The sequence below is a fragment of the Prorops nasuta genome, unplaced genomic scaffold, assembly GCF_024137725.1.
Source record: "Prorops nasuta isolate Cenicafe-Biocafe unplaced genomic scaffold, Cenicafe_Pnas_1.2 PNAS00005, whole genome shotgun sequence".
Lineage (NCBI taxonomy): Eukaryota > Metazoa > Arthropoda > Insecta > Hymenoptera > Bethylidae > Prorops > Prorops nasuta.
Window position 1 is genome coordinate 6,606,408 of NW_027116802.1, and position 22,594 is coordinate 6,629,001.

Sequence of the window (22,594 nt, forward strand, 5' to 3'; positions counted from 1 at the left end):
AAGCATCATAAAAGAACGGGTCGTCGAGTAATGGACGTTGGCAGAATGTTGAATAATATGCAGAGGTATGACTTCTTACGTGATAGGTAAATTATCACGATGCATTGCTGTTTCATTAACCATATTCCATGTAGAGACACAATACTACCAACGAAGAGAATTGTGTCTCGTTTCGACTCTGCATAAACATTCTCTCATAAAAAATTATTTCTCTTTAATTGTAACATTACGAATAAGTTCATAGAGAATTAACTTTTGTATATTTCTCACTTTATCCAGTTATCATATATATACATATATAATAAAATATAGAGGCTTTTGATCGGTAGGCGAGTCTTAATTGGATTTCTCGGTGATTCTCAGGGGGATCGAGCAATTCTGACAGTGGCTCGGGTCTTTCACCTGTCGTTTGACGCGAGAGGAGAGACCAGAGGTCGCTTAATTAGAGCTTCATGGCCGCGAAATCATTTCCTCCAAGCGTGCTTATTCGCAGTGAGTAGCTATACGCGTGGGCGTACGTGTTTCCTCCTGCTGGATTATAATGGAGGCTCGGAGAGGCCTGAGTCGCGAGTGACCCCTAGGACTCTTTATAAAGAGTCGTAGAAACTCGCAGGTGAGCCTTTGCTGCGCGAGGAAAAAATATGCAATGAACTTGCGGACGGTTGAAACACAGTGCCCAACCGGTAATGAATGTGGGAGTTTCACACGGGTCAACGGATCGCTGCGTTTTCTAGGGATACACAAGGTGCACTTGGAATTTCTCTTCTGCGCCAGTGCAGCTCACCGCTTCTCGGTCTACGTGTGCGCGCGCGCGCGTGTGTGTGTGTGTGTGTGCGAGCGAATGCACGTGTGTCCGTGAGCGCACCTAATAAATGGCCCGATAACTTATACATTCGAAGAGAACGATATCATCTCTGAACGCCACAGCGTCGCTTCCACCAACGCGCCCCCCCCCCTCCCCTTTCCCTCACCTTAGCTAGATGTGCAGCTCCTCACCAAACAGGAAGTAGACCAAATCTTCTTCCACTCATCGTCCTCGACTACCCCAGCTAGCTCGACCATTCTATCCTCTGTATCTGTACCACGACAAACAATTTGTACAACTTTAGCAATGCTTCATCGATTATATATTTAGCAGCGCTGACTAATTGGAAGAAAAGCACAGAGATTCTTCGAACATTTCAAGCTGAAAAGCTCTTGTAATGCTAATTGGAGAAAATTGGTGGGAATCATAAATTTATCGTTTCATGAATTTTAACGAGTACTACGGAAACTGATAATCTCTCGCTGATCCTGAAAAATGATCCGACGAGCATTTGTCGTCGAGGAGAAAGAGCGGAATAAAGTTTCGCGAGTAGGTGTCCGTTCTCTTTTCTCTTCCGTGGATCAGAGAAGAAGAGGAAGAAGGATGAAAGCTCTCCAAGGCCCTCGTGAAACTAAAGTTTACGCGAGCGTTGAGAATACAGATTAACCTTCGACCGCGAAACACTTTGAGAGTTTAAATTTGCACCGAAACTCGCGTGCCTCGCACTCATTGGCCTTTCCGAAATCGATTTGCCGCCCCAAAGCCCGAATCGTCCTCTCACCAAGCACAAATCACATAGAAGCGAGCTTCCAGTTTCCGCGTTAAAGACTTTGCTTTATTAGACTCGGTTAACGCGAGATATCGAAGGATCAGCGATTTTTCAATATTCCAATTTAACTCTCTCTCTCTCTCTCTCTCATTAAGAAGGTTTGTGGAAAGGTCGAGCCAGGGAGGATTACACTGGCCAGAAACAAGACTGCGAGTATTTCAAAGATATATGGTCGTTATCTTGAGATAGAGGTTGGGTCAGGCCAGGATGTCTAAAAATTTGAGCATGAAAACATTGTCCAGGACACCAGGAGAACCGCAACAGATAATTTCCCTGTATACAGTTAAAAGTCACTTGAAGCTCTTGGCTAAAGATGGCCCTTGCCTGGGAAACGTTTAGACACCCCTCCTCCCCCTTCTAGGAGATCCTTGTAATGCGCTAGGAGCACGAGGCAAAGCTAGCTTTCCCGGAGTGAATTTTAATTTGTCGAAAATTGCTATAAATTCCATACTATGTATATACGTACAATAGAAGGAAGGAATATTTTCGCAAACACGCGAATTTGATATTTTTATAATATGTCAGGTAGAGTTTTAATGTTGAATAAAAAAAATATAATGTTCAATTGTTGCAGCTGCTTCAGTGGAGTTTGCGTGGAAAATGATAGTCTAAGAAACAGGTGAGCTCTTGCAGGGGATGATGCAAATGTACTACCTGCGCCGGTAAAGTTTCCTCTCTACCCCGAACCTTCCCCCTCCTCACCCCACATCGCTCAACACAGGATCTCGATCCTTCCAGTGAATATTTCGCGTGAAAGATCCGCGACACGGATATCGATCCCAGTGCGGATGAGGGTTTAGTCACAGAATAATTAATGTGAGAGAGCAGTTACTCCTTGTGTACTCCTCTACTCCACTTTCTCCACAGATCCACGGAAAGTTTAAGGATAAATGATCAACGAGCAATGCTAAACGCGCCAGATCGATCCATAAATCTCACGGAATCCTGCAAGTCTCACCTTTTGTCCCAATTCAACTTTAATTATCATAAAATGCATGTACTGAAACTTTGCCAGATCCCCTAATATCTTTTCTTAATTAATAAACAAGTAACTCAAACAAGAAATTTAATCAAGCGCAGAATTCGTATTAATTTTCTCGAAACAAAGCCAAAAAATTAGATTTTTTCTCACGTTTCGTTAATACTACATTAACTGCTAAATATATATATATATATATATCTAAAGAAAAATAGCGAATGAATAATTCAATCTGATGGGAGTTTCGTAAAGGAATTGTTGAAGGGTATTGCTGCGTGGGAGGGGTAGGTATATAGTGAAATGGAAATTTTAACAAAAAAACAATTATAGTTGCTTTTGGAAAAATTGGTCGATCATCGCTAACCATTGATATTTCCTGGAAAATTTCTTAAAAGTCTTGCGCGCTTTCAGCGTTAGAAAGTGTGATAGGGAGTCCGTAGAGTTTTGTCATTGCCAACGGACGCAGCATCGAGGAGTCATCGAATGGAGGGTTGCTTTTTCCAAAAGCTTTTGGCATAGATCCACAAACGAGAGACCGTGTGTCGGATTCGTGAAAGAGACGGGCCGTGTAAGTCTCAAGGATAGAGTGAGACCATTGGACGTATAGATAAGGATAGAGGAGGGAGCTATATGCTGCGCTTGTCAGTGAGAAGGATAGAAAATTGCGCGCAGGAGAGAGTAGGTAGGTACGCGTATCGTGTAATGGGAAAGAGAGAGTTTTGCTCCAAGTGCGAGGGAGGGAGAGAGAGAGAGAGAGCTTGTGAGAAATAAAAGATGCTAGATATAGAAATGCCCGCGAAAAAGGTTTAGTTTCTTGACGATTCGACAGGGAATAAAGAACCTCGAAATAGAAAAGATATAGGGACTGAAGATCCACTGGAGAGAAGAATAAAATATCCAATAGCACATGAGCAAATTACGTTAAAAAATGTAAAATCAAAGGAATGGTGCTAATGCGAGACGAAAGGTTTTGGGTCTGAAGATCCACTCGGAAGAAGAATAATGTATCCAATAGCACATGAACAAAGTACGTGAAAAAATGTTCAATCAAAGAAATGGTATTGATGCAAGACGAAAGGTTTAGGAACTGAAGATCCATTCGGGAGAAGAATAATATATCCAATGGCACATGAGCAAAGTAAGTTAAAAAATGTAAAATCGAAGAAATGGTATCAATGCGAGACGAAAGGTTCCCAAATGAGGAAATTAAATTTAACGGGTGAAAAAGGGAAGATTTTATTGATGTCGCGCAATAATAGTGCAAAAGTGCGTTGGTTGTGAAATATATAAGGAAGAAGAAGGGCAAGTAGCAGAGCAGAGCAGCATCAGCATCAGCATCAGCATCAGCAGCATCAGTAACAGAGCAGCAACAACACAGCGACAGACAGGACAGGAGTAGAAGCAGCGGCGAAAAAGAGATAGAGAGGGAGAGAGAGAAGTGGGGGGATGGCTGATGGTGAAGCAAGTAGCGGAGGGAGGGATAGGAGAGCGAGGGGTGAGTAGGGGTAGGGGGGTAGGAGAATCGTAAGGCGGAGGTAGGGGTAGCGACGGATCGAGAGAGAGAGAGAGAGAAAGAGGGCAGTCTCCCCACCACGGGGGTGAAAACTACCCCGAGAGGAAGCGAGCGAGCGAGCGAGCAAGGAAACGCGAGTCGAGCGAGCGAAGCGCGTGGGGTGTCCGGCCGAGACGAACCGAACCGAACGCGTCCGAAGCGAGCGCAGTGCCCGAGCCCGACACGACACACCACGACCACACCAGGCCAGGCCAGGTCCCGAACGGCACGATAGGCGCACGTCCGGCACAGTCCACTCAGAGATACGACCCATGCTGGACGATCGTCTCTCTGGTCCACGCCGGCTCCACTGCGCTCCAACCTACCACACAACGTCAACCTCTACAAACTCCCTCCTACTATCTATCTACTTTTCTCTCGCTTTCTTTCTCACATTCAAAATTCCACCACCAAAAATTCTCGCAATTTCACCCAACCTATCTCTATCACAACACATTCCTAAACAATTGACGTATTAACAGTTTCTTCCAGTGTGTTTACCCTCGATACTATGACATTATCACCGAGGGACGACGCAGCTGTTTTTGTGCTTCCAAGTATTATCATCGCCGTCTCGATATAGTATACTTACCGTACGGTGTTTTTATTCGTGTGCCAGATTTACAATGTTAATGTCGCTGGTGCTGCTGACAGAGACTGCGACTTGAATTACAGTGAGATTTCTCAGTGTTGGAGGGAAATAAGAGAGAGAGAGAGAGAGAGAGAGAGAGAGAGGATCCCATCAGTGTTAAGGGTTAAGAATGGTTTGACTCGGTGGACGGAAGCTCCGCTCGGAGCTGGAATAATGCTGCACCTGTAGCTCGCAGGTAGTAGTGCGGGGAATTTTGTTCAAGAGTGCTTTTTTTCCTAGTGAAGAGAAGTCGGTCAATTATGACAACATCATGAGGACGAACAGTCCGGCTGTCAGTTGACGAACAAGTGTCTCGGATTCCGAACCGAAATCAAGCACAGGTGGCACGTCCGCCCGTGCGTCGGATCTCCTCCATCGCCGTGATTTTTAGGCAGGGACTCTTAATGCGTGTGCCAAAGTCCGCGAATTAGTTGCCAGTGAAGTCTCTCGAGAGATAAGTGGACCATTGGTGATTCTGCGTGAATTCGGACCGAGTGAGAATCTCTGTGCTTTCCGGATGAACTTTTCCAGAGAATCTTCGCCACGCGCGAGGAGGAGGTGAGGAGGATCGGTCAAGTCTCTTCTCGAGCCGATCGCTTCTCGTGTTCCGGAAGCCGCGTTTGTAAGACGGAGGAGAACCTGCTGAGGAAATATAGGGAAGAAGCTAGAAGCTCCTCCTCCGACAAGTTTGTCTTCCCTTGCAGACGGATCCAGTAAACACGTGTACCACGAGTCGAGGACCCGATCGACCCAGCCACCATGAGGATCAAAATGCCCGCCGTCAGGATCGCCCAAGGTCAGTCACTCTCTCATTACCTTTTCACCTTTCACCCAATCTACTCCTGATTATCATGATTCTCGCGCGTAACACGCCTCCGCTTCGATAATATTCCTCGGATACTCGTGCTAGCCGACGGTTCTTCAACGTGGAAATCGTGAAACTTTGACATTTCCCGCTGGAGCTAAATTATATTTCGCTTTATCAAGCCGATTTTTTCTTTTTCCTCGGCTAATCGCCTCTTTGCGAATGTCACTATTAAAAGTTATTAGCAAGGATTGATCATTTTGGGTAAATTAGGTTTGATTAAAAATCTAGTAGAGGCATTTACGTGGGGGAAATAGTTGGACGACTGTAAAGTTTCTGTGAGACGAACATCGAGATACCGAAGCGTCTGTAATTTATTAATATGTGGCCGTTTCCATTGATTACATTCGCCAAACTAGTGTTTTCGTTGGGAGGAAAAACAAAATGTTGAAAGAAACTAGTTTTTCGTGAATTTTTCCAATGGAGAAAGGCGTCTCATATAAACATATACATGTATAGTAAACAAAACAGGCGTGATTTAATGTCATTGGGATAACTGAACTAGAAATTTCAATGAGGCAATCTGGAACGTAGAATCCTCGATTCCCATCGACCAACCACAAATCCTTCAACAGTTCGATCGGATCGTTATAAATCGTTTTCAATCGAGTCACGCAAGTCCGGTATGCTCCACTTTGATTCTAATCTTCCTGCAGTCGTTCTAATTTGATCCCTTTTCCTCACGAGAGTACAGTTCGCCATGAAAAATACTTCAAATCCAGAAGGCTTATACAAGTTTATCGGAAACTAATATGAAATGAGAAAATGATCAAAGCTTATTGCTCACCCCTTGATTACATCTTAAAGAGGATTAACTATAATGAATCAATCTTGTTTATTATGTACCATTAACAAAACCCAATGGAAACCTTGCTTTACTATATATACCAATGAAACACAAATCTGACAGAAAACAGTGCATACAATAAATTACAGAATTGAGAAAAACAGAAATAATCTAATCCATGCCAAGAATCATGCAAAAAATCGAGAAACTGAAAAATTAGTAAATCTGTAAAGACGAATATAATATTTGTCATTATGTAACAAAGAATCTTTAAAATTCTTATACGAGAGAAAAGATTTAATATATATAAAATATTCATTCATTATCTCATACATATATAGTTTACCAAAAATATTTCAGCAATCAAATGGCAAAGATATATTTGATAAAAATCCATATTGGATTTCATTGTCAGAAACAAAAAATATATATTTAACCACGATGGAGTTTATCGACAAAGAATCGAGTGAAAAGAAAAGAAGGAAGCGTTCGCATCACGGATTACAATGCGCCGTGCAGAATTGGCGGATTTTCATTAAGGGGATGTAAACATCGAGCCGTCGCGTCGCGTTGCGAGAATCGTGGTGCGATTGCGATAAATAAAGAGCAGTATTTTTCGTCACGTGGAAAAGATGGCAGGGGAGAGAGGGAGGGAGGGAGGGAAGGGGAAAAGGGGAGAGAAAATGAATCGGATCAGTTGGTCGCTAGCGAAAGTCGCGAGAAAGTCTACGAAGAAGTAGAGTGGAGAGTTAACGGGGGTGTAAGGGGGCGGGGGACGGGGGTGGCGGGTAAAAGGTGAAGAAGGGCAATGTCTTGGAGAAGTGTTCGTCTGCAGAATTTTTAATTAGAGACTGTGAGGAGGGGCATTGGGTTGTCGCGCGGGGGTGGGGTTGAAGAGGGGCGCATTGTCATGCGCGCGTTTTTCACAGACTTTTCCACCCCCTCGGAAGCCCTGCAGGCTCCGCGCGCGCGACGGTGGCGGCGGTGGCGGCTGCGGCGGCTACGTTTTCTTAATTACAACTGCGATATTCTTTAGTTCGCGCGATGACGCCGCCGCGAAAAGATATCCATCCCAATCCTTCGGCATCCCCGCGGTCCAACCCCTATTATTTTTTTCCTATCGAATTATCTGCCACTGCGCGCTCTACTCTCTCTCTCTCTCTCTCTCTCTCTCTATTCGATAATCCCACCTCGCTCGCAAACCTCCTCTACCAACGTGCGTGCGTACTGTGTGCGTTTCTTCCTCGTATATGTGCGACAGTGCGCGTGCGTGCCAATGTATATGCGCGCGGGCAAACGTATGTGCACACTGTAAGTGTATGCGTGTATGTATGTGAGTTTGTGCTCGCGCATAGGTGACCAAGTCAGTGAAGAAATGTTCAATCGTGCTAATAATCCCATTTGACAATATTCGAAAACCGAGAGATACATTTAAAGACGATGTAACAAAATTTCGATACTTGCTAGATCATGTATGAAAATTATTCAATAAATGAGAAATACTTAAGAATTTGTTTTATTGCATTGATAATACAGTTTTTTCATTGTTTCGGTGTCTAGGAGTCTCAAATGTGGAGATTTTTGGACTTTTTTGGAATAAAAGCCAAAGCTCAGGGTGACTTTGTTAACTGTTCAAAGTTTGTTGCTTGTATGATAGGGTAGAGAAGCGTGTAACGTGTGCGACAATCTCTCGCGCTCTTATTTGAATTTGTGGTCGTTCGTATATGCTACAGTGTGGGAGGAAATCAGAAATTTGGACAGTTTGTCGATAATCGAACAAAGAGAATGGCGCTTTTATCGAATTGACCGATTTTTAGATTTCGTTGAATTATTTTAACATGAAATTATTATTATTAATCATGAAAGGGAGATCCTCTAATGTAATATTGGTTATCTTTATATTCAAGGTTTAAATTCATAATAATGGATAATATATATGTTCTTTACAAATAATATATAACATATAGTAGTCTCTAGACTAGAAGTACCAGATTTTCTATAAGTATAACATGTTACGTGCGGATCAATATTACATACATGAAGAATTCATTCGATTAATTATTTAAATCAGTCTTTCCTTAATCTTCACAAAAGGAACGGTGCGGCTTTTAATCTCTGAATAGAACAGAATTAAACATACAAATTTATAAAGCTATTATTAAATTTGGAATTTTCTTAAAATAACGTTCGCAAAAACTGTAAGATAATATTTCATTAATCGAGTCACACAAGAGTTCAACTACATATTACAATTAATACTTTATTTCCTTTATCGTCGATCGAAATTTAGGTTGTGAATAAATTTAAGTACTCAAAATATTAGACTATATATCACGAAACGAGTGGCAATGAAGAGAATAAATAGATTACTTATGTTGTTTGTTTTTAAATCTCATCTCCACACTGTTATACGTATATATGAGAGTCTTCCCAAAACTAAACAGAGCAAAAACTTTTATATTCCATATTATTGGTAAACAAAGAAAGGTGGTCAAGCAAAGGAACCGCGATGCAATATAAAGTGTAACGTGGAAATTAGAACATATACACATATTAACGATGAAAGACTCTTCTGTCAAACAAATAAGAATTATAGACGTTTCAAGTAAGAAAATATTATTATAATAGAAAGAAAAGAGAGAATAAGTGTGAGACTATGGTTAGGTTTGTCGTGAGAGAATTTTAAAGGAAATATTGGCGAAGATAGTGTAAGGCGGCAATAAAAGTAGCACGAGGTGTTGGCCAAGACGTAATTTCGTGTCGTGTCGTGCCGTGCCGTGCCGTGCCGTGCCGTGCCGTGCCGTGCCGAAAGCTTATCTCGATGAGGCGTGACAGATTAATTGGAGCAATTAGACACCGCATTAGGACGTCGCGCGTCGCGGCGTCCTGTGCAATCGGGCCGAGGTACTCCCGAGGATGTTATTTAGCAAACAAAGTGCGTTTTACGTGCCCCTGTCGGCACGTGCGTGGCATATGCGCGTTTTCTATGGCCTATCTGTTAAATATTGTCTTTGATGCTACCCGTCGGAAGCCCTTCTGCTTCTTCTTCTCCTTTTCTACTCTCTCTCTCTCTCTCTCTCTCCCTCACCTTGGTCTTTCCTCATCTTCTGTCTTCCATTCCGATTCTCTTTTATCTCTCTTTCTCTCTCACTCTTCTAGATCTCGAACTCCCTTTAATCAGTAGTTTGCCCATCCTTGTCTTCGCTAAGCTTCAACTTCTCTCTATTTTGTATTCTTCCGCTCTCTTTCCATCTCTCGCTCATCATTTTGCAACTCTCTCGCTCTTCGTGGTCTCTCCCTGCTCGTGCCCGAAGCACGCACGATGCCTTTAGCGGCGAGTCGACAAAAAACTACTTTGATTTGATTTCTCAGATTAACCTTTAGGGCGGACGGGCGCGTGGCAGGATCCCTTCTCTTCTTCTTCGTCTTCCTTTTCTCTTCTTCTCTCTCTCCTCTTTAGCCCCTCTCCCTCTCTCCTTTTTTCTCAGCGTTGCGTCTCAGTGAAGGGTCCAGCACGCGCCCAGGTAAAACCAACGAGCTACGAGACATCACGCCGGACTCTCATCCTCTTGTTTCTTTTTTTTTTTTTTTTTTATTATTTTTTAAGTCATGTCAGCTGTAGAAAAATTGAACAACTTCGTCGAAAGCTGCTTATTTTATCGAAGAAATTGTATTTTAGATAATTTGCTCGATATATCGCTTAACTGGAGAAATTCGGTTAAAATAAAATTATATAAATAATCTCAAGTCTTGCCGCGCGCAGTGTTTGCAAATTCTTTTATTGGTTCGTAGAACAAAGGTGTTAATATGGAACGGGTTTTATTGCTTTATGATGTACGATAGGCGGGTTATCAATGTGTAAGGTGCAATGATTATGATCTTAAGTAGACTGTAATTAAGATTCAGAGCGATACTTCAGGAATTACATCGGGGAACTGGTTGTGCTTAAGGGCAATCGATTAGTTTGAAGATACGCTGATAGATGGCGTCACGTACCAGTCACCGTTGGATTTAGATCATTGCTGCGCTTTCGTTCCTTCTCTCCTGCACACACAGTCTCTCTCACGCAATAGCTGCAATTTTTTTCATCTCCAGCGACAGAAGATTGACGCAAGAGTTAAAAAGATATTGTTGATTTATTTTGCAAAAGAGAGGAAGTCGAAACGGTGTGAAATTGTAATTTTATTCTATAGTTATCTGGTGTGGGGGAAGATTGTCTGAAAGCCGAAGAAAATTACTAGAGTGGAGTGCACGAAACTGGGAGAAATTAAGCAGCGAAGGCAATTAATTATTTGTCGATCGAGGCGTTCCTTAAATCCTTGTCCTTGGCAGGACATGCGATACTGTCTTTCCCGAAGTTGGCTGTATATCGTCCGTCCAATCTGCTGGTGGGCAATTTCACTTGAAATACGATGTCGTCGAGCTCGTTCGCGGAGCTCGTCGACTCGGCTTATTGGTCTTCACCGAACAACCCTTAAAAAGGGGTTAAGACCGCGCAGTCGCGCGCTCGCTTTATACCCTTTTTTCCTTCTTAATTAAATTCGATGAATGCCAAGTGTCGTCGTACTGAGCCGTTTCGTCGAATCATTCTCTCCTATCCACCAAATTGCTTCAAGAGAGTAAACTTTAAATCAGCTGAAACGCGAAAAGTTGTTGGAGTCTATTGTGAAAACAGGGGGGGGGGGGGGGAGGGTCTGAAGGAAATTCCAGGCATTATTTCGAGAACGGCTGGATTTTTTTGAAAAACTCGTTGATAAGAATCAAATTTGCGAGACGTTGAGAAGCAATCGAGGGAAGGAGAAGAGGATGTTTTGAGTTGCCAATCATCCCCATTAGAGGGTACAATACCGGTCATTCTCGGGGGTCTAGGCAGTTGCGTCAGTAAATGCAGGATTTAGAGGCTCTTCACACGGTGGGCTTGGTATATATACAAAAACCATTTACTCGAGAAAAGCGCCACTCCGTAAACTTGCTGATAAAAAAGATGTGCACGTGTGTGTGAGAGAGAGAGAGAGATAGAGAGAAGACACCCCCGAGTAAGGCGAGACTGTCCAGGGTAAAATTTATGCTGTTTGCAGTGTCGGTTTCCTGGTCCATTGTCCACCATTGTCCGAGACCCTCCTTCCAAGGTGCGAACACCTTTACGATAATCTGCTCGTATTATTACACGCTTTGTCGGCCTTCACTTGTTGCCTGGAGGGTTCGAAAAGCCTACCTGACCAAGGGTCAATCGTACTTCCACCAGGAAGTAAGGTGTCCCCTCATGATCATCCGGACCCGCCCCTTTAAACATATTTACAAGCCACGGACTCTTCCTTTCTCGTCTCTCGCCACGACCCTTCAAACTTGACCTTCGAGCCTCTTCTTATAACCAGCCAATTCCTTTTTAACTATAATACTACCTATTCGACTCCTATACTCTGATACAATTATAAAAACCTTACGATGATCATGACACATTTTAGCAAATTCCTCCACACGAGAGTAGTATTTTTGGTACAACTGAAGAATAAACGTATACAGAGTGCAGCATTGAGAATCTGCACGTAGATCATGAACTTTGAAATTCTCTTATCTTCGTTACTCTAAAAGATATAAGTTTTATCTACACAATTTGTTAAAGCACATTCCTTTGCGTTTAATAATAAAAAAGTTCTGGAAAAATTTGCTACCTCTTATATAGTTTCGAACATAACGAGAATTTTATTTCCATCGGTTAGGTCATTTTGATAGTAGACCCTCTAATATATATTTATTTTTAAAGCGAAATAAAAGAGAAACATATTTATAAACATGGAGAAAAAGTAACTGACTCATTTGTAGGATATAAAAAAAAGATTAAAAGTTTGCACTATACATTTTTCCACATCTGTCCCTTATATGCTAAAGCTGTATAATGTCTTTTAGAGGATTTGAATTAGTAGAAGATTGGATTCTGCAGTTCGAAAAGAGGAAAGGGAGGAGAGAATCAATGTTTTGTTTATTAATATTCAAGAAGACTGTGCCTCGTGCGGTCACCCGTTATAGGCTAATGTCCTAAGATGAGTGCTCGCTTATGCACACATTTCGTATATATAGTATATATGAAGCACGCAGCGTCGAGTTGTATATATGTAGGTTCACTCGGAACTTCTCTATAAATACGAGACCGTTGGAGACCAAGTTCAGGGGAATAGGGGAACGTGGCATTTTTAGATTTTCTCCCGCTTTCCCCTGTCTCTCTCTCTCTCTCTCTCTCTCTCTTTCTTCTGCAGGAAGAAGAGCGGGGGGAGTGCCTACCATTAAATCACACGCATAGCCCAACATTTGCTCGCGCTGTTTTATGGAAAACATGGGGGCTCCCACCTTGTAATGGTACTATACACAGGCGGAAACGCGCGATTAAAATGAAAAACCGCGACGTCCTTGCTGATTCTACCAGCCATTCGACACTTCGATAAACCGTGGATTTGCGAAAATTAATAATAGGGTAGGTTAATTAGATGTATAAAAAGATAGATCGAAATTGAACGTAAGAGAGAAGCAATGAGCAAGGCGATTCAGCCATATTGTCGCCATTGTCCTGAAACGGTCATAAGAGATTCTTACCCCGACGAGATTTTTCGAAGAATAATTATAGACCCCGTGGAGGAGCGAGCCCCCCACGAAGCACAGTCTCGCTCGATTTCAATTGGTCCAGGTTGAACGTGGAGCCTGGACAGTTCCTCCCCTTCCCCTGATGGAATTAAAAAAAAAATGTCCAACCGTGCAATTTTCCTCTCGACCAATCAGGAGCATGTTTAACAATGAGAATAGCGCCATTTCGTAAGTTGCTCGGAAGTTTTTCACCATTTTATCTTCCGTCCTCGGGTTAGTCCGAGCGAAACGGCCGGACGTGATTTCTCGAATTGGCTCGATTTCGTTTTGCCTCTACGGATTTGTCCTCCTTCGTGTCGTTTTTCTACCTTTTCCCGCCGCTCTAGCTTGCCTTCCCTACAAAGAGCCTCGTGTTAAAGCAAATATCTTGCGAGCTGCTTGCCTGTCCGCCCGCCTGCCCGCTTCGTCGGTCCTAAAGTCGCGTTCAAAATCGTCACTTCCCCTTCCGGTGTTTGGTCGAGCATGCATGCCTCTTTTACGATTTACTTTTAGATCACCCGAAAAGAACCGCTCGAGACGATCAAACTGCAAAGTCATGTTTACCTTTGGTACACATTATTGCGCGATATATATTATAATTATTATATACACAAAATCAATATCTATATGTATATGTGTATATTTATGGGATATTTCAAAATATATGAATAAAATGCAGAAATATCCATTATTGACTCTTCGACGGCTAGGAAAATCACACGTTTCGAGGCCAAAAGTGCCAATATTCCCAGGACCATTCGCGTGCTACACCTTCTGACTCGGAATAATAGGATTTCCTCGCTGAACAGGCCGAACATCGTTTTCCGGGAAAACCATTGGGAAGCATCTCGCTCATTTCGAAAAGTTGGCATTTTGAAATTCGTCCAAGTTCGTAAAACTGCAATGGCGAGTAATTAAAATCATTAAAAGCCACATTAACCTTTTCTCGATTCTTTCCCGGGTATATATATCTCGAAATTGTGGTTTCCATCGTGTGAAACGCAACAATGGCTGTTGGGGTACGAGAGGGGCTTGTGGTGACACTGTTGTTGGAATTTATTTTACATGATAGGAGAAAAACAAGAGGGAAAGAAGGAAGACAAGGGTACGGAGAGGGTGCGGGAGGTGGAGGTGAGAGCGGATGAATTTTCGCTTGAGAAAATTTGCGAGATCGTTAATTATTTCGCGCAACATGCTTCGGCACTTGGCGTACGTAGCGTTGTCAAAAGTTAGCATTCGAATGTTTTGCGGTGAGGTTTCCGAGTTTCGCGGGGGACGTTTTGAATAATGTAACAACGAGCCACCAGCCAACCACCCCTGTTACCCCCACCCTTCCTTCTATCCACTCATGAAAGTTTCTAATTAACTCGCGCGCGCGAGAGGTTCTATATATATATATATATACCTATAGGGGGTGGCTGCGCGGGGCTGACGAGGGAGGGTGAAGAGGTCACGCCATGCCGGACAAAGCGGTTTTGGCTTTTGCTTACACTTCACACTGGCGATCTATAGATTGTTTTTTGGTCATTGTATCGAGCATCCACACTCTCTGGAGCACAATCACGAATACAACCACGCCATTTCGAATGGATCGGCATTATAAACTTTTCTATAGCTTCCTGCCTTTACAACGCTCTATAGAATATTAATGAAAATTAGCAGCTTTTACCATTATTCGCTTGGAACGTATAATACTAATACCAATTGTAGTGATACAAATGTGTTTTCGATCTTTCTCTCGTTTTTCTCGTTAATTTGTTGTTGCTTCATTGAGTCTCCTCTTACTATACATATACACACATATATATATATATATATATACCATTTTTCTGATTATTTTATAAAAATGGTGAAGCTCGAGGAAGCACGGAGGTGGAAAGGTAAATCAGAGTGAAGAAGGTGAGACGCGTGAACCGGGTGGGGTCAGTGCGTAACGTAAAAAGATTCGAGGTCCATGCACGTGGTATATATATATACACATAGGGGAGCGAGACGGATTTGCGGGATCGAAGCAGCTGGATCGCGTATAACTGTACGCACATGATTTATTTTGATCAAAAATCACGAAAGGGGTTTCTTGAAAGGTCTCGCTTGAAAAGCGGGGACAGGTCAAACTCTCTAGGACCTGTTTGGCCGTTTTCAATGGACAATGTCCTGCATGGGGCCCTTTCTTTGTGCCTCCAGATCCTCCCACGATACGCATGTGGAGCGTTCTGGCCCATTCACCGTCCGTGAGAACCAGATTTCATATTTCTCATAACTGGCCGCCGTCGCCACTGCCGCCGAGTCGAGTAGTGCCGTGCGGCGAAGCTGCACTTTTCCGCTTCTGTCTTCTCGACCTCTATGTATATATATATATATATATACTAAACAGTGTCTATAGCGCGTCGCAGAGCGCGGCTCTCACCGGCCAGGCCCCAACAAACTTTTTCTCTCTCTCTCTCTTTTCTTTTCTTTTCTTCTCTTCTCTTCTCTTCTCTTCTCTTTCTCAACTGTCCACTGATTTCACCCGTTTCTCATCTTCTTCACTCCTTCCTCGACTCGCCTGCGGACCGCCACCGCGCGACCATTCGCTATTCTTCCGTGGGAGATACCTCACGCTACTCGCTGAGATCCTATCTTCTGAAAAAAATAACACCTATTATATTCCCTCACTCTATATATACCTATAGCTAATATAAACGAGAAAATTCTCATTGCCCAATGAAGGGTTGCAAGAATCATAAACACTCGCATTTTACCATAAATTCTTATAATTTTCATTAATATGTTTATTTATAAGAGAGACTCGCAATTTTCAGTGATGCTCTTCTTGCGGTACCTGTATTGTGATAATAATAATACAAATTTATATTGGATTCGATCAAAGTCCGTGATATTTGATATTATAACCGTAAAAGGTATTAATGTACGCGTTACGCGAGCACAGGGCTAAAGTAGTGTTAAAAATCCCTCTTCAAGGGTAAAGACCCGTTATATGTCCCGCTTCTGTTTGCAAGGTCGGAACTATTGAGACTATTTAAGGATATGTGTGCATGAAAAAAATATCTGGTAGGAAATTAAAGAAAAGCATGCGTAGAAAAAGTAAAGGTAGGAAGGAGGTCAGTGGACTATGGAGTACCAAAGCATTGCTTCGTATTGGTACTAGTGCACTCGGGGATCTCAAAACAGGTATGAATTTTTTGCTGGGCTAACCGACGTTTTTTCAATATGTCTTTAAACCGAATTGAAATCCTGCGGGATGGAGAGAGAATTGCGTGCGTGTACTGACTAGTGTGTGCCGAGGCTTGAAAAACACAAAAAGGGGGATTGGTGTAGGTATTGAAGGGTGTGTGTTGTAGAAAAACTAGTAAGCGTAGCGATCCAGATCCTGTTGGTAGGACATATACCAAAAATAGATTTGCAAAAATAATATAAAAACGTCAAAAGCACGAAACAGATTTGAAAATTGTTCTAACGATACTTTTCTTCCTTTCATTATTATTACTGTTTTATTTAATATAATAAATTTTGCTTCTTATAATTCAATATATTTGTGCATAGCGTCTCTGACGAGGTTCACCAATTTCAGAATATTCGTTTAAACGAGAAATTCTATAGTAAACTGAGGCAATATTAAATATTACATGCAGCATTTAATCCTTAATGAAGCGAGTACACGAGACCAGATGCTGAGAAGGTATATAGGGTATACATGCTGGAAAAAACGAGGGTCAAAGAACGCCATTTTGAATCCTTTGTATAGAGGAGAATCTGAGAGGAAGAAACTCGGTTAGGGTTAACGCGAAAAACGCCTCACCCCGAGAAAATTCAACGACCGAGGCTAGCCTGTTTGGAGAGTGAAAGAAGGGGGAGGGGGGGAGAAAGGCAAATCGGGGATTTCGTATAAAATTTGCCCCCTCTACCAAGCCACGTGGTGCGTAGTAGGTCCTTTCTATTCTTTTGATATATACTGGCTGGGCCCAGGACCGGCCCAAAAACTGCCCCCATGCTCCAGTCAGCATCCGAGCATGGTACAAAACACATCTCAATTTCGGTTATGAACGTCTCATCCAGCGCCCCGGGAATTTTATCCGTCTCGCGACGGAAGCTCACGATATGTTTCTTCCTTCGCTCTAGTCACCAGTGCCAGTTTCACGTTTTTTGACAGTTGACAGTGTGCTTGGTCGGTGTTAATTGACGATTTAACCGAGGACGGGTAATGGCGTACAAAGGTAAATATAACGGCTCGTCCTCCAATCAGATTTAACAATCGATATATACCCTCTCTCGTTATATTCTTTATTTCATCCGATTAGAAAGCAGAACTCTATATAAGAAGATTGTCTGGATTATATACGCGATTGCTAGATACATATATGTATATATATACATGATTTGGGGTTACACGAAGATAATCCCTGATTTTGACATAGGTTTGTTTTCTTAACGTACGAATGCATGAGATATTATATTCGCGTAGGAGTACATAGGTCGGGTGATAAATAAGAATAATGCGTTTGAAAAAGCGTGTCCCTTTCAATTGTGAAAAATTGTCATTTGATAGGAATTGAAAAAATGTTATAAATTGTACGTTGGATTTGTAATGCAGCGAGTGCAGCGTTACGTGGTGAAGCAAGTATATTGTCTGGAGGTGGAATTTTGGTCGGTTGATTTTTTCGTGTGGTTTTGCGGTGTATCCTGGGATATCGGGGAGCCATCGATGCACAGAGAAACTCGGCAGATATCTCGAGGCGGTATCCTTGTTAGGACATCCGGCCTGTCAAAACGTCCAGAGGACACATCGGTCCAATTGAATTACGATCATCCCCAGGGCGAGTCTCGACCGTAACCAATAATTCCATTATCCATTAGTATTGGGTCGCGCCAATTTCCTTCTCCTCGTCGCGAGCGACGGACGAAATATACGTATAGGTACATAGTGTACATATGTATACTATATAGATATATATGTGTGTGGTATACGTGGTCCGTGCCAAATTCGCTTGAATATAAGGCTTGCTCGTGCTATCTCCACGGAATCGACATTTGATACCGAATTTTCTCCCATTTGGAATAAATCGCTAATTAAATAAGCACCGCTTCGATCCATTATTTGTACTCCGATAAATTCGTCGAGTCCCTTAAACGTCCAATTTCTCTATTTCTTCGTATCTCGCAATTAGAACGCAGCTTTTTACTTGATTAAAACGATTCCATGCAAAATTTTCAATTTTCAACGCAATTATGAAGTATTCTATAAATTATGATAAGCTTTCGGTGAACGAGAAACGAATCGATTTTAAAATATAGGTGATTATCGTTGTGCGTAAATCATTAATATTTTATTATTAAGCAACGACATGTTGTTGCAATTGTTATATACAATATGAGAGTAAATAAATCGACGAGGAGTTTACTTTCGTTTAGTGAAATCTCCACGATCGATCCTTGTGTATCAGTGAGAAGATAAAGAGAAAAATTAATGTACGGCCTTAATAAAGACGGGGAATACCATTTGCCACAGATATTTCTGCTAGAATCAGTCCCACTCAAAGATGGAAATTACCAAGATTCTAGTAATAAGGGAGCCCACCCGTTACAGCGATCGAGACATTACGGATGTATAGGCCAATTTGTAAGCAATCCAGCTTACATTCGCCAGACAATATTGTATTTTTATGTTATCTTTCCTCGACAATCCGGTGTGCACCGTGTCCTTTCCATTTTCTACTTTTCCCCGTGACCATTCTCTCTACACGTCATTCCATTATGACATCACAATTCACCTCGATACAATATCACTCATATTTAATTCAAACATTCGTTTCTTCGAAAAATCAACGAATCTGATGAACAATCGCGTTCGGTATTATTATTAGTACATTCGAAAGATGCATTACATCAGAGTTTCACCATGGAAATTGGCAGCATTGCTGAGGAATGGTGTTTTTAATAGTATAAAGGAAAGTTTGCACGTATACGTAAAGTCTTGTAATGAATATTTATAGTGGGTCGAGGATAGTTGGGAAGCTGAAATTAGATTCATCGATGCTTCCTCGGTCGATAGATTATGTAAGACTGCCGTAACGTTAGGGGATGGACTGGATGAGCGTGTGCGCGCGCGTGTGTGTGTGTGTGAGAGGAGAAATGCTACCGGGGCAGAGAAACAGCACGCGTACGATGAAACAAGGACGAGGGAGCCAGGAGACAGGACACACGAGAGACACGAGCCTCACCTGAGCTCTCCTGACTGGGGAGCCCAGTTTCTCCTCAACATCTGCCCCCGAAAAAACAAAAGCCCATTGTCGCTAACGACCGCTCGCCAGTCTCTTGTTTCTAACCTTTTCAATCGTAGGCGAATAACGGACCTCTAGGTCCATTCAGATCCTTCAACTTCCTCTCCTTCTTCTTCTTCTTCGTCGTCGTCTACTTTACCGTTCGGGAACCACATTTTTTCATCTCTGGCAATCCGGTCACAGTCCAGACTCCGACCTCTCCATCTTTGACCAATACATACACACACAAATGCACACACCAACCCTCTAATAATAATACTGGACAGATTAAAATCCAATATTTGATCAAAAACACTTAATTACTGAATTCTCCTTGATTCGAGGATGTTTAACAAATATCAGAATTATCAAACAGTTTTTATCCTCGTGAACTTTCTCTATATACTTTATCGTCGTTGTTCATATAGCTATGAGTTGAAGAGCACATCGCTAAAGCAATGCTTTTAATTCCTTTTATCCGTGAGACGGTTGGCAGCAGAGTGTTCGATTAAAATCTCGCATTCCAGCTGAGAATACGCGACATTGGATCGACATTGTCTTCTTTAGAGCGTCGGAGCCTCTTATCTAGCTTCCTGACGCCAGGTATAGTATGCCATCGTTTCCGGGGCTAAAAAGAAGCGCGCGAAGAAAGAATTCCCTTCGAGTTTCAATGAACGCAGCACCATAGACATTCTGAGCGTTGACGCACTAGAGAGATGCTTATCTGTAGCTGGCTGATGCTAAATAAAAGCGTTACCGGTCTCTCGGCCATTTCCAAAACCGAGCAAATTCATTGCGGAATTGTAAAGCCGGTGGACCCTGAGGTGCGTGGCTGCTGCAAATCGAGGACGTTTGAGGATGGAGAGCCATTGAAATAAAAAGAGTGAAACGTCAGATTTTGAAGTATCGATGGGATTGAATGGTATGAATTTGAGATGAATCGTGGTGATGTTTGTGGATGAGGCGAGAGGGAGAGGGGGGGGGGGGGAGAGACCGCAGTGTCCCGGTTTAAAACGTATGCGAGGTGTACGAGGGCAGTTTGCGAGTTTGCGCTCTGGCCAATGGTCAAGAGAGCTCCGCCCAGAAAGAATCGAACCGTGTTGGCGCATTGAGATGAGTAGAGGGGCGCAGAACGCATCGAAAGGTGAAGCGAGACGAGAGAGACCACGAGAAAACCAAGACCCATCCCCTACCCCAACCCCCCCCCCTCCCCGCCTCGCAAGAACACGAGTAAACAAACCTTGGGTGAGAAAACGTCTCTCTCGGTGTCGGGGGTGAAGACGGGACCGCGCGTCTCGACGACAACTTATACCAGGAACAAATGGAAAGGGTCAACAATAACGTAGTAAGAGAGATAGAGAGAGAGAGAGAGAGAGAGAGAGAGAGAGAGTAGAGGAAAACAAGGCTGGTTAGGGGAGAGAAGGGAATATGTGGAAAGAGAATATTGGAGGAAAGAGCTATAGGAAAAGTGAAAAAGGTGAGGAATGATTGTCTAGAATCCTGTAGAGGGAGAGAGAGAAATTCGAAATGAAGAAGACAAGTGAAAGAGAAGAGGATAATGTTGGAATGGTTTTCGTTTCTTCGCGGGGCTGACGTCCCCATCCGGAAGGTTATGGATACTTGGCTCGAAGAGGGAAAGATCGATGCACGAAACTCCTGCCAATCTTTATGTTAATGCCCCAATGTTGCCAGAACTCTCCCGAAGGACACTTAAAAATGAATTGTTACGTCTGCGGCTGACCCCGAGACCTCTGATATATTACAACAGTAAAAGAGGATACTTTCGCTAAATAGCCGCAAGGAATTCGATAAAGTCAAAGCGTATATAAGCTTTGGAATTAGCATTAACTCGAGTATAACTCTGCCGTTCCATTCGAATTCGAAGGAAACAGTTGTGGAAATAAATTAGCAATGTGGGTCGCGACGCGAAGCATTAATTCAATCGTACGCGCATTGTTCAGTTTTTCAAAGGCTCCGGGTTGAAGGACGTTGTAGAAAATATCCCAGAAGGTCATTTGTTTAGACGAGTTGACGAACGTTTGCTTGTTTTTGTCTTTTCAGCGGAAACATCGCAAGGTAGCACATCCCCAGACACCGTCCAATGCGGGGGATGTAGGGCGTCGTACTCCCTCGGCGAGATAGTCAGGTTCATCGAGCACAAGGTGAACCACTGCAGGAGCACGTTGCAGGGATGCCACAGTCCAGCAGCGCTGGCCGCTCCGGAGGATTCGGATCCCGAAGACGCCCTGACTCTCAAGGGATCCGAGCAAGACTCGTCGAAACACAACTCGGTGCCCAGCATCTCTGCGCCCATCAACAAAAGGTCTGGCGGAAGACTGGAGAGTCCTCCAACTCCTCAAGCCACCGCTCCGGATGCTGGTAGTCCCATTGAACTTCGAGCTAGTGCCAGTTCCACCCCGAAGAGAAGGACGGAGGCTCTGGACGAGGACAAGGAGGACATTCCGAAAAAACAAAAAACCGAATCGGTCGATGCTGACACGAACACCATCAACTCTGGTGAGTCTTTCGCCTGACCTTAACAATTTTATTCCTCCTCCCCCTCCCCTCCCCCCCCCCCCCCCCTCTTCTTGCATTCGCTCCCTAGCTGTGATGCATCTATTGTTTTTACTCTCCATTTAGATTTATTCTCAAATATCCTCAATCTGTTTAAAGAATCCAATTGAAAACACTCTAAGAAAACGTACAAACTCCTGGAAGAGTCCTAGACCAGAAAAACCGTTTTGCGATGCTAAAGACCCTCTAAGTCTGTTTGGCCAGGTAAACGTTGCAGTAAGAATCTGCGAGTTGAGCTTTCAATTCATTAAGGGGGTCTGCATAAATTTTCTTTTAGTTTGCTCTGCACGCTTGAGTGCAGTGGTGGCCAGCTCTAAGAGCAGCAGTTCTGCAACTTGAAAACTAGTGTAAATACGCTTTAACTTTACTATGGAGCTCGAGTATTTCGAGACAAAGTAGAAAATTAATGGATGATAGTGACCGATTTACCTAATTGTGCTTTCTACAAAATACACTAATTGTATTTTCTTTTTATTCAGCGAGCTTATACCCCGTGCAGTGGCTTTCAGCGAGTATGAAACGATTGGATTTTTATATAGGGCACTCTCTAGGCGTGATACGTACATGAAATAAATCTGAAAGAGTTTTTCATCGTTAACGCGTAGTGTCCCTGGCTAAGGACACCCGCGTGTTAAGCCCTTCTAACGACAATGCGGCCGCCCAACAAAAAGATTCGATGGGGACAGGGGGTGCTGCGGAG

General features: G+C 42.9%; 1 protein-coding gene across 1 annotated transcript in view; it reads left to right on the forward strand.

Annotated features, from left to right (window-relative positions):
• Positions 1-4,366: 4,366 nt before the first annotated feature.
• Cph (Chronophage) overlaps positions 4,367-22,594 on the forward strand; it is a 31,194-nt gene continuing 12,966 nt past the window's right edge. The window contains exons 1-2 of the mRNA XM_066727327.1: positions 4,367-5,592; positions 21,382-21,837. Of these exons, the coding sequence (XP_066583424.1) occupies positions 5,556-5,592; positions 21,382-21,837 (493 nt within the window). The 5' untranslated portion in view covers positions 4,367-5,555. The remainder of the gene's footprint in view (positions 5,593-21,381; positions 21,838-22,594) is intronic.